Consider the following 15109-nt stretch of genomic DNA (forward strand, 5'->3'; position numbering starts at 1 on the left):
TTAGCCTCTCTGATGCCACGGGAAAGGTTGGCCCTAGCTGTCCTCAGGCTTGCCTCGTCTCCAACTCTGAAGGCAACATTCCGAGCTTTCAGCAGCCTGTAGACCTCTCCTGTCATCCATGGTTTTTGATTGGCCCGGACAGTTATGGTTTTCGTGACTGTTACATCCTCAATACACTTGTTGATGTAGGCAGTAACAGTCTCTGCGTATTCTATTCAATCAAAATGACAACAATAAATATTAAGTTGTGACTGCTGCTGGTTAGCATGCAATGTTTAAAAAAATAATAAATAAAATAAGTATGGTAAAAGAAATGTGGTAATGAAAGCTTAAATATGTCAAGAAGCTATCACTGATTATTGAATATTATATAATAGTTAGATATACATAGATTTAACTACATGTACTCCACTCTGGTATACAAGTTATTGCAGATCAATGCATTTATTGATCACTACTGAAATGCAGCACCGTCGGCCTCCTTTCACTTTTTCCAATTGCCCGCTAAACTTCCGGGAATAACAACGTGACTCTCCAGTCAACGGCGCTAATGTTTACTGACGTAATTTCCGGCGTTTTGTAGCCACATAAGTTGCAGTCACTGGTCAGCGCTAACTATTCATAATAAAAGCGTAAAATAGCGGGATGAATTTACATTATTGTACACACTATTGCACACGTATTTTTAACGTTGCCTAACTTCTGAGAATTGTATAAGTTAACATGTCAAAAGAATATAGAGCAAATGGGAATTTAACGTACAACATGTTTCGTGATCTTTTCCAATACCAGTTTTATTTTGAAAGCTTTCGCGTGAAGTTTTAATGTGCAATGTAGCCGACTTCCTGTCCGGATCCTTAGCGTGATTTGTGAGAGCGGGAAGAATCACAGTAAGTAAAGAAGATGTAAACAGCTGTATATTTTGCTGTTTTGTTTACAAATATGCAAATATATGTCTTTAGTGACAGGCGTGACCAGTGTAACCATGGGATACTCTAGTAGTACAGTAATGGTGCAGCTCGTAGTATTAGCTCTTGCTTGGTATTCGAGCAAAAACGTTCAAGCTAACGCATCACTTTCTCCAGCTTTACCTATCTGGGTGACGTCTTCAGACAGAAGAAATAGTGTAACTACTGCAGGCTACTTCGCAGTGCGTTAGTTGTATGTTACTGTACCTTACACACCTAACTCGTGTTACTCTGAACTTTTGTCGGGACAGGCGAGCATGACTTCATCACCAGTGGAGTACACCATTGGAGGGGTGAAGATCCACTTCCCCTGCAAGGCTTACCCGTCCCAGCTGGCTATGATGAATTTAGTGAGTCGCATCCATCTGTGCTTGCTTGTGCAGTGACAGAGGCTGTGCCAGGCTACACGTGTCTTTCTTTCAATGTCTCTGGTCATGAAAAAACTCAAAACCACACTTAATGCTGATTAAATGACGCTCACCTCCTGATGCACTGCTTCACTACATTATTAAAATATTTTACCAAAAAAAACAACAGTCTGCTGTGATCTGACTCACTACTAGTACTGTTCATTATACATTATTATTTAGTAATGTGTTTTTTTTCTTGATTTTTTTTTTTTAAGTTTGGATATCAAAACAATTTTTACAGGAAAACCACTTTATTATAAGCTAAATACACAACATGCAATCATAGCATAGTTTCTACTACGATCCTGCAAACCTCGCTGTTCCTTTGTCTGACTTATGCATGTATTTGCATTTTGAAAATGTAAGTTTGGGTCTTCTCCCTAAGTTCTTCATAAAGTTTGGTATGGTTGCACAGTCACATGTACCCTTTGCACAAAGCAAACAGACTGCTACACCTGCAAGCTTAATAACATGTTTCCCTTGAGATAGGCGAAGGGAGGTTTTCACCCATCCTAGACATACTCCTGTACAGTCCTCCAAGATCCTAATCTCACATTCACATTAGCTCGCAGGGAACGTGATAACTGGTTAAAACAAAAATCACCCTGAACATTATAATGTGGAGCATAAACCGTGGCTGTAGTGGACATTTCATTGTTTTTCACTTCAGCGTTGTATGTTTTAACTTAGCTCTTCTCTGTTGTTTTGTAGATTGTACGAGGTTTGAACACAGGGCAGTACTGTTTACTAGAGTCTCCAACTGGAAGTGGAAAGAGCTTGGCGTTGCTTTGTTCAGCCCTGGGTTGGCAGCATGCACAGTTTGGTAAGCCTGGTATGACTGAGTGCATGTACATGTAAAATTCAAGTTGGATGATATACTTGCACTTTATCTATACAATGAAATCTGCTTTTTCTGTCACATTTAAACTGCTCCAGTGGATACTCATAAAACTGTTTAGCTTAGCGTATGGACGAAGACTCCCTGTGAGTCTAAAACCAGGTCTTAAAGTTTTTCTGCTCTTAACTCTTTATGGTGCCAGAGCCGCTCATAGCTCTGGCTGTGAGTATAGAAGCCCCACCGATTTGGTGTTTATACAGTGGGGCAAAAAAGTATTTAGTCAGCCACCGATTGTGCAAGTTCCCCCACCTAAAATGATGACAGAGGTCAGTAATTTGCACCAGAGGTACACTTCAACTGTGAGAGACAGAATGTGAAAGAAAAATCCATGAATCCACATGGTAGGATTTGTAAAGAATTTATTGGTAAATTAGGGTGGAAAATAAGTATTTGGTCACCTCAAACAAGGAAAATCTCTGGCTCTCACAGACCTGTAACGTCTTCTGTAAGAAGCTTTTCTGTCCCCCACTCGTTACCTGTATGAATGGCACCTGTTTGAACTCATCATCTGTATAAAAGACACCTGTCCACAGCCTCAAACAGTCAGACTCCAAACTCCGCCATGGCCAAGACCAAAGAGCTCTCGAAGGACACCAGGAAAAGTATTGTAGACCTGCACCAGACTGGGAAGAGTGAATCTACAATAGGCAAGCAGCTTGGTGTGAAAAAATCAACTGTGGGAGCAATCATCAGAAAATGGAAGACATACAAGACCACTGATAATCTCCCTCGATCTGGGGCTCCACGCAAGATCTCATCCCGTGGGGTCAAAATGATCATGAGAACGGTGAGCAAAGATCCCAGAACCACACGGGGGGACCTGGTGAATGACCTGCAGAGAGCTGGGACCAAAGTAACAAAGGTCACCATCAGTAACACACTACAACGGCAGGGAATCAAATCCCGCAGTGCCAGACGTGTTCCGCTGCTGAAGCCAGTGCATGTCCAGGCCCGTCTGAAGTTTGCCAGAGAGCACATGGATGATACAGCAGAGGATTGGGAGAATGTCATGTGGTCAGATGAAACCAAAGTAGAACTTTTTGGTATAAACTCAACTCGTCGTGTTTGGAGGAAGAAGAATACTGAGTTGCATCCCAAGAACACCATACCTACTGTGAAGCATGGGGGTGGAAACATCATGCTATGGGGCTGTTTTTCTGCCAAGGGGACAGGACGACTGATCCGTGTTAAGGACAGAATGAATGGGGCCATGTATCGTGAGATTTTGAGCCAAAACCTCCTTCATCAGTGAGAACTTTGAAGATGAAACGAGGCTGGGTCTTCCAACGTGACAATGATCCAAAACACACCGCCCGGGCAACAAAGGAGTGGCTCCGTAAGAAGCATTTGAAAGTCCTGGAGTGGCCTAGCCAGTCTCCAGACCTCTGTGGCGGGAGTTGAAAGTCCGTGTTGCTCGGCGACAGCCCCAAAACATCACTGCTCTCGAGAAGATCTGCATGGAGGAATGGGCCAAAATACCAGCTACTGTGTGTGCAAACCTGGTAAAGACCTATAGTAAACGTTTGACCTCTGTTATTGCCAACAAAGGTTATGTTACAAAGTATTGAGTTGTATTTTTGTTATTGACCAAATACTTATTTTCCACCCTGATTTACGAATAAATTCTTTACAAATCCTACCATGTGGATTCATGGATTTTTTTTCACATTCTGTCTCTCACAGTTGAAGTGTACCTCTGGTGCAAATTACTGACCTCTGTCATCATTTTAGGTGGGGGAACTTGCACAATCGGTGGCTGACTAAATACTTTTTTGCCCCACTGTACCTCTTGTTTATGATTGGCAGCCTATTAAAACAATATTAGATTAAAGGTAATGATGAGGGAGCTAAAATGACTTATTTCAAACAATGGATTAAGATCAGTACGGATTATTTTAAATTATGATTCATGTGATAAAAATATTGAGCAAAATGGGTAAATTAAGACTTTAGTTTAACCACTGACTCATTTCTTTTGTTCTTACTGTTTTCTTGTAAGTATAATTTAATTTTTTCTTATACACAAAAAACTAATAGCCACTCAGGGTCAATGTTACTGACAGTTCTCTGTTTCACTATCGGATTATAGCCAAACTGCAGGAAGGAGGAAGCACCGGTCCAGACAAGAGCCACAAGTCCGACTCCCCCACGTCTTGCAAGTGTGGGTGTCACAGCAAATCCAGCAGGAACAAGGCAACAGCAGCAGACAAACATGCTGTTGTGGACCTCACTGTGTCACCCTCTAAAGACACGGCTCAGCCGTCGACTTCAGCACAAGAACCCAGTAAGTAGACCTGGGTTTTAGTTGTGAAACATACAGTACCTGAACCTGTACTCCTGTTGTTACAATGGTACCTGCAGCCACTAGTCACTCGATTAACTCGTAGTTAGCTGTTGATCACCTGCAGTTTTATGTTACACAGTGCAGCGTTTGGTTTTTGTCCTTAAAAACGTTGCAGAACCCGGTCAGTGCTCTGTGTATGGCTTATTTGTGTCAGCACAGATACGGTTCACAGTTTTACTGGTGTTTATGTCCACTGCCACTATCTTTGATTGTTAAATTGGGGCTGGTTGGGCTGCTCTGACTTAAAGTCCGTCTTTAAGGGGCATTCGAGTAGAAATTCAGACGAGCAAATCTGAAATTCTGGCATTAGTAATGTTATTTCTGTGGGCAGAATAATTAAATAGGAGGGAGAGTGGGTATGTCTCTCCTTGCACGGACTATCCAATCAATCACAACAGTTCCAAGGATGACTGATATTTGAACATGTCCTTAATTAAATCACCCTTTCACTTACTGCCATTTAGGGCTGGGTGTCGCCACTGATTTCTAGGATCGATTCGGTTCGATCCACGATTTGATTTGATTTGAATCGGGAAAATTTTGCCTCAGACAGTCAGAAATATTATAATTCTGAGCATTTATCAGCACATCTCTATATTTTTATATCTATAAAAAGACAGCTGACACTTGTGAGACGTCATCAGAGGTGTGAGCATCACAGCAGATGCCTTTGTGTCAAAGTAACTGAGGATAAAACACAGAAGTGCAAAGTTATTTTATTACGACTTTCTTGTTGGAAGTCAGTTAAATTAAAAAAAGAAAAACTGGCCGACAGCGCTGTACATAACGGTAGACTGGTGCGTAACAAGCAAGCGAATAATGCAGAAAACAGAGATTTTTAGATGGGAAACTGTTCTCGAAGTACACAGAGAGACAGAGAGCTCTGCAGGAAGTGCGATTTTCACCGTGGTGGAAGCAAAACAGGAAAAGTCAGGGGGATGGTTGGAGAGACAAAACCTGCCACTCAGAATCTAACGCAAAAAAAGACGTAAACGCAAAGCGCGGACCCGCCGACGCATCAGAATCTGTGAGCTGTCGGCTTTCAGCCCCGACGGCACGTCCACGGTCGGACACGCCGTCGGGAAAGCCGACACCTCATGATGCGTTGGCGGGTCCGCGCTTTGCGTTTGTCTTTGTGCAGAATCCCTGTGCCTGCTCTCACTTTAGCTGTTTGGTGTCTGTCGAAAGCTTGTGAGGTTTAACCTGAGATTCTGGTGTTTCAGGCTAAATAAATGTATATTTAAAAATCGATTCAGGATTTTAATGAATTGATATCACATTTCAAGCTAGAATCGATTTTAATCGGAAAATCGATACTCAAAACCCCCCCTGGGACCATTAGTCCAGATTTGTGTCTTAACTTTAGTTTTTATATGAAGTCATCTGGAAATGCAGCAGCAGAACATACAGAGAAAAACTACAACAACGACCAGCTAACCTCGGCATAACTTTCACTTTGGCATTAGAATGACAACGACTCACAGTTACAATGTTTTTGTTATATAGTCAGTCGACCCTGTGTATCCTCATTAGCTCGGTTATAAAGTAATACGTTCTTTAGAATCCTTTTGGTGGACTTAAAGGAAATTTACACATTTTTAACCAGGAGATTGGCGTCCGAATTACATCAATTTAATTTAGTTAAATTATTTAAGCTCTTAAAAACCAACACCAGTGTTTTGGAGCAACAGGTGCCTCCCAACAACGGCACAGTTGTTAAAGGACTCATCACAGAGGCTTGTGACACTTAAAGCATTTCATTAAACCAGTGTAGAAGATTATCTTACTAACTGTATATAAAACATCCATTTGCATGTGTTGTTTCTGTGTTTTAGTGCTTCTCCCAGAAGAAGGAGGAAGAAAACAGTCTCTAGCCTCTCGACTGTCAGAGAAGTTCCAGGCATCTCTCAGCTCCGACTGTGTGAAAGATGATGACTTCCAGCAAGACAGGAAACGCATCCGCACTGCAGAGAACACGGTAGGCACCGATGCCTGTTGTTCACTAACACCAGATTTACTCTGCGTTACATTTAAACAGTGATCGTATGCAGCATTAGCAGCTTCTGTGCTGGTTTCATTAGAATAAGAAATGCACAGATCAGTAAAGTTTCCTGTGTTTGCTTCTCAGAGCCGTAAAAGGCAGCGACTGGAGAAGGGAGTCGTGTTCACAGACGATGAGCCGGAGCTGGAAAACCAGCCAGCGGGACCTCAGAGTTGGAATGCCGAGACGAAACACCAAGCTCCCGGTTGTTCCTCTACTTCCTGCGTGAGTACGATCCAGACAGGCTCACAGGTCCTCTCCTCACTAATAGCTGAAGTAGTTAAAGTTCATAACACTGAACACCACTTTAGGAGGAATTTCAGAGATCAGCTCCCATTTCAACCACATTAAAATATTAAACAGTTATCATCAATGGTAACCTGACCAGCACACGGGTTAACGTTAGCTGTTTAACTATTAGCAATTACCCGATAGCCACATTAGCCATCTGTTATTATTAACATAGCCGCTAGTCAGGTAAAAGATTAATAATTATTGCAAACTGCACGACTGGCAGATGGAATATTGAGCTGTGACAGAGCGGATCACGGACACGTGGAGAAGCAGAGGGTTGCTGGCTGTGCAGAGCAGCAGGGGAAGTGAAGCTGATCAGAGTTCAGAGTGTGGAGAACCAATCAGAGCAAAAGCAGAGCTGCAGACTGAGGCGCAGCAGTGGGACTGGTGGATGTAGACAGCATGACAAACTCTAATTTTTCTGCTTTTACATTCATTTATTAAAGTGTGTTTCCTGTTTTGTTGTAGCCACCTGTGAGGTCATTTTTACAATGCAGCCTGTGATGGCTGCAGTCTGTCAGTGAGCGCTCTGCTTATTATAGCTTCTTTATTTATAATTCATCCAAATGTCATGAATGCTCTTCTTTTGAATTCTACAGTAACTTAAACAGTAATTAACTTCACCATGTGTAATGAAATGATTTAAACAATTTGTAAATCAATAAACCCCCCAAGCTTGATCTCAAATACCTATTTTGTTAAATCCAATATTAGTTGTTTGAGTTTAGAAAATCTGTTGAAAATTAACAGGTTAACAAGTCAGGATATGACTTCTTCAGCTTTTGTTGTTCCAGGATGGGGTCACGATCTTCCCCGTGGTTTTCTTCTGTTTGAAATTCCCGTATCGTGACAACCGTACCAGAGCCTGATAGTTGAGATGTTCTGTTGCAGAGGCTTTGTGAAAATGCTGTGTGTGAGACAGATCCAGCCTGTGTGCTGGCTCACTGAGACATCGTTACACTGGTGTTAGTTGTGCTTTAAAGGTTTGCTACACGGTGCCGCGGGCTGACCCTCTTATGGTGGATTTTCTCGCTTCGATCATATTAGAGGTTTTCAGATAATCAGCATCACCACTGGGTGGCGGTATACTCCACCAGATTGATAGAGACTGTGGTCAGAGGCTCGAACTTGTTTCGGCCTAACTGAAAATGTAACAGCGTGTGCGCTGTACTTTTCACTGCTGTTTTCATGTCTTTCACCATAAAATGTGTTTTTATTTCAAATGGCTTTAAAAGAATTGAAATCATGAGGAAGGATATGAGTGCCATCAACTTTTTGTGTCACAAAAAAAAGGAATTTGAACATAATAAATGTCTAATGTGGATAAACATGGGACCATCCTGTTTTCAAAGACACAAAGTTAGTAATCAGCAGTCAGCCCTACAAAATGACTCTAACATAATTAATTAATGAAAGAAAATCTGTCAGTATTATGGAATGTAATATATAGATAGTATCACAAATAACCTGTTGAACTTGTCTGAACAGTGTTGCAGCAGTGCAGTTATCAGAAAAGCTGAGTAAGGAATCCATGCACATACAAGACTACGCTGATCCTTTTATGTAACGTTTTATAACGGAGACTAAAATGGGCCAAACACTTGTAATATCTATACAATACTACTGAAACATTACAAAACAACAAAGTAATGGCAAAAAAGTCACGAGTCAAATTCATCAGAAATCTGGTTGTATTTATCTTTTCTGTTAACATGAAAATGAAAGTGCTTGGCGCCGAGTCTGAATCGAATGACTTCACAAAATTAGAATTTACAGCGTTATCATAGGTGGGTTGTTGACGTGATCCTAGTGATTGTTATGGTGACACCCCTCTAGGAAACAGTAGTATTTAGCATCATGTAGTATTATTTCTTTGGTCTATTAAGGATAAACAGACTGAATAATTAATATTACAGGCCGTCATTGTTGGTTTACCTTCATGTTGTTGAGTCTGTAAAAGTCTGCAGTTTTACAGTATGAGGGAAATCAGTGCTGTCATGTCAGACGGCCAACGTTCAGTTCAAACTGCTGGAAAGGGAAACAACCTGTTCAAACAGAAGTTGAACAACTAGCAACACCATCACTCCTGTGTCATATTTGTTGGTATATATTTTGGGGAGTTTTACTGTATGTGAAGTCATATTAGTAAAAAATGTAACAAGCTACTGTGTTGCAAAAGATGCAAAAAAACCAAACAGTTTTGAGACGATTATTAAAATAGTAGCTGATTCATTTACTTTGATTAATAAGCCGACTGCTTCTTTTAGCTGCTTCTACTGAGAATATTCAAAATGTGTTGAATTTTTTGAAGAATAAGATAGAACAAGTTTCTCCATGCAGAGCATTTCTTATGAGTCAGCAGTTTTACTCGCTGTCCTGTGTGAAGCAGAACCAGTCACAGCATGTTCTCAAAGGTCTCACGGCACCGTTAGTGATCAGTAGATCTCCTCCATGCCTGCTGGCAGGGCTGTGGCTCCCCACACCTACTGTTAGATCGTTACATGTAGAAACCTTTGGAGCACAAGCGCACAGGTGTTCACAGACACACTATATTGCCTGGCTGCTGCCTCTATACTTATGCTCATCTTGCTTATTGCTGCGGTTCTCCTACCGTCTTCTTCTCTTTTTTTGTTTGTTTTCTTCTTCTTTTTTGCAGCAGTGGATTTTTCCCGTCTTTTCTCTCTGTCCCTCTTCCCCTCTGTTTTTATTTCCCTCTCCTCTTCTTGCCCTTCTTTTGTCTACATCTTTCCCATCCCTCGGTCATAACTGTTCAGATTGTAATAACTTCAAAGTAAAAAATAAATAAATAATAAAGATGAATCAGGTGGACCAGTCTGGCAAAGCCATAATGATCCACTTGGGAAAACAAATCCGTTGGGCATTTTTCTTGGCCTTCAGACAATAATTGTGAACGGGACGGGCAAAAACAAAAGTGATCAATAGTGGATATCTGGAGGTTCTCTCTGGACAGACTACCAAGTTGCTCCTAATGATTGAGGCGTGCTTGGCTTTAGGATGCTGCAGCACAGCTTGCAGAGGTGGTTACACTCTCACAACTTCATCGTAACCTGCCGCAGGTGTGTGGCTGGGATCAGATGGTGGGAGGTGGAAAAAGAGGAGGAGGGAAAGTGAAGATGAAGAAGTGCGTCCTTCTCTGGTTTCCCTGCAGCTACGTGACCCGGGCTCTTTTGTCCTGTGAGCGCTGACTGACGGCCTGAATGGGGCCCTTTGAAGCAAGCTCCAGTTTTAATTAAGAGGGTTTGCCTCGCCTGGGCTGCTGATCTGTGAAAGCCACGGGGATAAATATTGAATGGGGTTCACCTGCTGGTTACTGCGCCCGAGGGATAAACAGGTGCTTTGGAGGGCAGGTATTTGCCAGGGCCCCTACCTGCACGCTGTGGCCATATCGGGAGGCGGGGGTGTTGGGTGTCATGTCTTCAGAGTTATTTGCTATTGAAGACCACCCTTACTAGAATGAATTCCAGGCCTCTCGAAAGCTGTGGAATGAGGAGCAAATTGGCGTCCAGCGAGAGGCGCCAGTGATACCTCAGTGATCAACTGCCTGCAGCCCCTGTGTGCCCTCCGACTGGCCCCCCGGAGTGTGAGATTTCCATCTCTCAGGTGTTGGCAGGGAGCAGAGCAACAGTAGCCTACCTGTGAATATTCGGAGGTGTTCGGTAACTCTGCTGACCTCTGTTCTGTCAGTTCCAGAGCTCTCGCTGCTGCGTGCGCTTACACCTGGCAGAGTAGGTGTGCCCTGCAGGCTTAGTGTAGCAAAGCAGCTGAAAGTACCTCTGTGCCATGCAGTGGACCTGTAAATGCAATGTTAGTAAGAGCATTGATGAGCATGAGGGTATTCCCGCAGGTAGCTGCACACTCAGAGTAACACCAACGGAGCTGCTCCAGGTTCAGAAGAGAACCATGTTCAGGACTATGCTGTTGTTGCTGAGCAGGGTTGTGCCCCTCTTGGCCTTTTTGCCAGTTATCTGCATTCCTTTCTAGGGGGTGTCTGCTCTGGGCTGTGGGGCCAGGCTCGAAGCCTTGTTGTCCTGGCATCTCAGGAGGCAGCCGCGTAAAAGGATACTCTTGTGTCAGCTGTTTCCTGCTGCAGCTTTTCACAAGGGCCTCTATTCATCAGCCAGCCCTTCTGCACTGCTCCAGCCCACCCCTCCTCCCCCCACCTGCCAATGAATAAGTAATTATTGGCCATCTTGGGGCAGGATATTTGGATGGCTCTATTTAACGTGGCAGCAGCAGGTAAGGTGATCGGGCCCGGGGCCCAGACTGTGGAGCGTAACTGTTTCAGCAGAGAAAGGTAACTCGAACTGGTGTTGGGGCCCCGCAGCACCTCTGTTTATTTTTCACATGGGCTCAGGGCTCGTTATCCCTCTTAACTCTGAGAGGCGGCTCTCTCAGGGCTTTCTTTGGCCTGCACTCCAACACACATTGTAATATTTGATGGGCAAACACGTTAGGAAAATCTGAGCCACCGGGTAACTGGAGCCGCTCGTCTGTCGTCAGAAGTGCTACCTCCTCATCCTCGTGATAAGCTGCAACGCATGACATCACATACCAGTCATTCTTACGTGGATCCTTCATATAATTTGCACAGAACTCTGACTTAAACACGTTAGCCCTCATTTATTTTGTGCTAACGGAAAGTATGATATCATGTAGTGGATAAGGTGTCTGTATCAGCGATGACCTTTTGGTCTTATACTGTTAGCTGGTTAACAATTTAAAGGCTGTCATGTCAGTAAAGATCTCTGCTGCCCTTAAACAGCTTTCTTCATTAACACAGTGTGAAATCAGTGAACGCGGAGCTTTTCATCCTCTGTTAATTCTGAATTGAAGGGATAAAATACTCTTCCCCTGGACTGCAGGCTCTGCTTCTCTTTGTTTTTTCTCATGTACTATGTGTATTATTAGAATAGTGGCTGCTCACATCAAACACAGCATGTTTGAGAAAAGCTTCAGACTGCCCTGCACGCTGCTGTTCTAACCTTGTTTGTGAACTACAGCAAAAAAGAAGACAAGTTTAAAAGACTAAGGGTGAATAGTATAAGATAAATAGGGTTTATTATGATGCTGGAAAAAAAATGCAAAGCTACTCTAGTAGGGCCCAGGAAATGACCACGGAGATGGAAATGAGCTAGATTTCTAGATCGTAGCATTTTATATATATTAAGCAACTGTGACGTCTGCTGCACATCAGATCAGGTGATCAGAGCATGAGACCATTCAGCATTTTAGCACTAATGAATTTATATAATTTAGACTTTGCATATCCTCTATAAGACGTTTGAAAGACCAGCAGAAACACCTCTGATGTTGCTGAAGTGAACAAAGATGTGTTTGATGGTTTCAGGGTGGATGATGGTGGAGAGCCGTGTAGATGACACATGAATACCTAATGGCTCTCCCATAATTATAATAAGAGATGCTGCTTCTTTTGAACTTTTGCTACATAAATAAAATATAATGTTAATAATCTCCATAACCTGCGTGTTCAGCTGGGGTGTTTCAAAATAAATGTAGCACAGAAAATGTTTCTACTACAAAATGTTATTAAAGAAAAAAGTCTGGTAGAAATAAATGAATTTAAGTGAATAAATAAATGTTTTTGTAAATCAGCTTTTCATCAGTTCGCTGGGATACATTTAACTTTATTCTCCGAGAGACTAGATTAATATTAAAGGCTGATAACACTGATAATGATTTGTACTCTCCTGGCTGGAGAAGCCAATGATTTTACATTATATGTGCGAGTGATCAAAGATCAGATGACTTAAAACAGAACAAAAACCGGCCGAACACATAAAGAGGATCAGTTTCATAAGCCATGCCGGCTGCACTTCACCTGTGACCCGGAGGAAAAAAGGATCCACCGCGCCGCCGGACAGCCAATTAGATTTTTTTCAGCCACCACAATGGTGACCTATCATCTTTCAGAGAGAGAAGGTCACCTGGTGAAAAGTGACGGGACACCTTGTGTATGGATGCAAATTCTTTATGCTTGCCTGTGTGTTTATCAAAGGAGCAAAACGGTGTCGAGGTGGTTGTGATATTCCTCATAATTCATTGAAAATGTTCACATACATAATATTAGGCCAAAGCAAGCAGTGATGGAGAAGAAAATGTGTCTTATTTATTCCAGAAAATCCAGAATTAAGGCAAGAAAATGAGATTTAAGACTGCGATACTAGTGGCCTTTGATTTCTGCTGTGGACCAGTGATATTTATCATAAAGCAACAGTTGGCATTGGCATGTTTTTCAGTTCCTGAAGCAACATCTGGTTCATGCTGTTAAACAAAAGTGCCAAGTATTAGTATTTATATGATTTTCTCCCACTAGGCTCCTGAACCCTGCTCGCAGTGCCCGTGCGCTTCAACCGAGGATGGCGTGAAGGATAAAGAGAAAGATGGCAGAAGAAAGATTCCAAAGATCTTCTTTGGCACTCGCACACATAAACAGATAACTCAGATCACCCATGAGCTGAAGCGCACCCTTTACTGCGGCGTGCCTATGACCATCTTATCCAGCAGAGACCACACCTGTGTCAACCCAGACGTGGTGCCTCACGCAAACCGCAATGAACGCTGCAAGGATCTGCTGGAGGCCAAGGATGTGAGGATGAACACTGACACACACACACGCAGACTCTCGCAGTGAATCTGTCCTGCAACATGTGTTAGGCAGATTCACTCGTTGCTCCAACAAGCTAGCAGCTCACTGCCCATGCCTGTTTGTAATTGCCATCAGTATCGACCCAGAGGAGCAGCAAGAACACACTTTAACACTCTGTCAGAGCCACTGAGGAAAATGCTTTTTAGAGGCATGAGACGCTTGTAGTCTCCTAAACTGGGCAGAGTTTAGGCGCCTGCTGTAAGGAGTCAATCACAGTGTCGTTGCAGGTGTTTGCTTCCCACATGAAATGACTGTCCCAGCCTTAACCCCTTACTGTGTGTCAATCATACAATGTGTCTTCATCACCTCAGGGTCGGCTCTGGTTACCATGTTGCACACGCTCAGAGATTCATGGTTCAGCTAATGCCATCGTTAGTCATAACGCCCTCCGACTGCTCGAGAGGTCATTAATCCTCCAACTCGCCTTCAGCAGACAGGCCTCAGTGTCAGCAGAGTGTCGAGCGTAGCACCGCGCCGTTTCATCCAGAGATTATTTTATTATTGTGTCAGAGGTTACCTTTGCAAATTCACCAAGGACAGGGTGGGACGTCGAAAGCTTCGCTGACAGAGTAACTGAGGGCTGGTACATGAGATGGCGCTTCTTTACACGCCGCTTACATTCACTGTATGAGTGAGGACATTTAAGCTGCTGCAACACCTGATCAGAGGCAGCCTCTGAAGTTCTGTATGTCACCTCTGGACAGAGTGGAAACTTGAGACTGAACAGCAACACAGAAATGCAACAAATGTTAGATATTGTAACCATGTGGAGTAGCTGTGAAAAAGTAAAAGCATTAGAATCAAGTTCAAATCAGATTTTTATTTCTTTTTTACTAGTTTTTACAGTTTTGTGTCACATGTTGGAAACAAGAAAGCCAGTGATCCCAGTACGTTGCCAGGGGCTGTGGCTCGGACGATGAATTTCAATAGAAAAGCTTCAAACTTTGAGTTTCAGAAAAATCAAGACTGTTTTTTCAATGTTTTACGAAATCTTACAGTCCCAGTTTTAGAAATGAACCTTTGAATTGGTAACATATAGGAGATGTTACACCTTGTTGTAACACTGTGTATGCGTTGCAGGGAAGGTCCTGCCGCTACTACCACGGTGTGCAGAGGATGCGGGACCAGAACACTCTACAACATGTCCATGGGTTGCGGGCAGCCTGGGACATTGAGGAGCTGGTGACTCTGGGCAAACGGCTTCACTCGTGCTCCTACTTTGCTGCCCGTGAGCTCATGCAGAGCGCCTGGATCATCTTCTGTCCGTATAACTACCTGCTGGACCCAATGATCAGAGAAAGCGTGAGTAGAGTTTGGAAGAGCGGGAGGAGCAGCTCTGGACTGTCAGCAAAAATATTTGTTCAAGTAACTTCATCAGTATGACCACGTCCAAACTCAGATTTGTAGACGTAAGATGGTGAAACCTGTCCCCTTCATTTAAAAGCTTTACAGGCTGTGGTGGCGTT

The 15109-nt window shown here is 43.0% G+C and overlaps 1 protein-coding gene across 1 annotated transcript in view; it reads left to right on the forward strand.

Annotated features, from left to right (window-relative positions):
* Positions 1 to 630: 630 nt before the first annotated feature.
* The window catches only part of brip1 (BRCA1 interacting helicase 1), a 42252-nt gene continuing 27773 nt past the window's right edge, over positions 631 to 15109 (forward strand). Inside the window, exons 1-8 of the mRNA XM_086260592.1 lie at positions 631 to 890; positions 1220 to 1318; positions 2090 to 2201; positions 4366 to 4560; positions 6456 to 6598; positions 6749 to 6886; positions 13311 to 13583; positions 14724 to 14945. Coding sequence (XP_086116718.1) covers positions 1226 to 1318; positions 2090 to 2201; positions 4366 to 4560; positions 6456 to 6598; positions 6749 to 6886; positions 13311 to 13583; positions 14724 to 14945 — 1176 coding nt within the window. The 5' untranslated portion in view covers positions 631 to 890; positions 1220 to 1225. The remainder of the gene's footprint in view (positions 891 to 1219; positions 1319 to 2089; positions 2202 to 4365; positions 4561 to 6455; positions 6599 to 6748; positions 6887 to 13310; positions 13584 to 14723; positions 14946 to 15109) is intronic.

Source organism: Aulonocara sp. 'chitande type north' Nkhata Bay, linkage group LG14 (assembly GCF_057382095.1).
Source record: "Aulonocara sp. 'chitande type north' Nkhata Bay isolate Kocher_YH1m ecotype deep benthic linkage group LG14, A_spYH_male_GT1.1, whole genome shotgun sequence".
Lineage (NCBI taxonomy): Eukaryota > Metazoa > Chordata > Actinopteri > Cichliformes > Cichlidae > Aulonocara > Aulonocara sp. 'chitande type north' Nkhata Bay.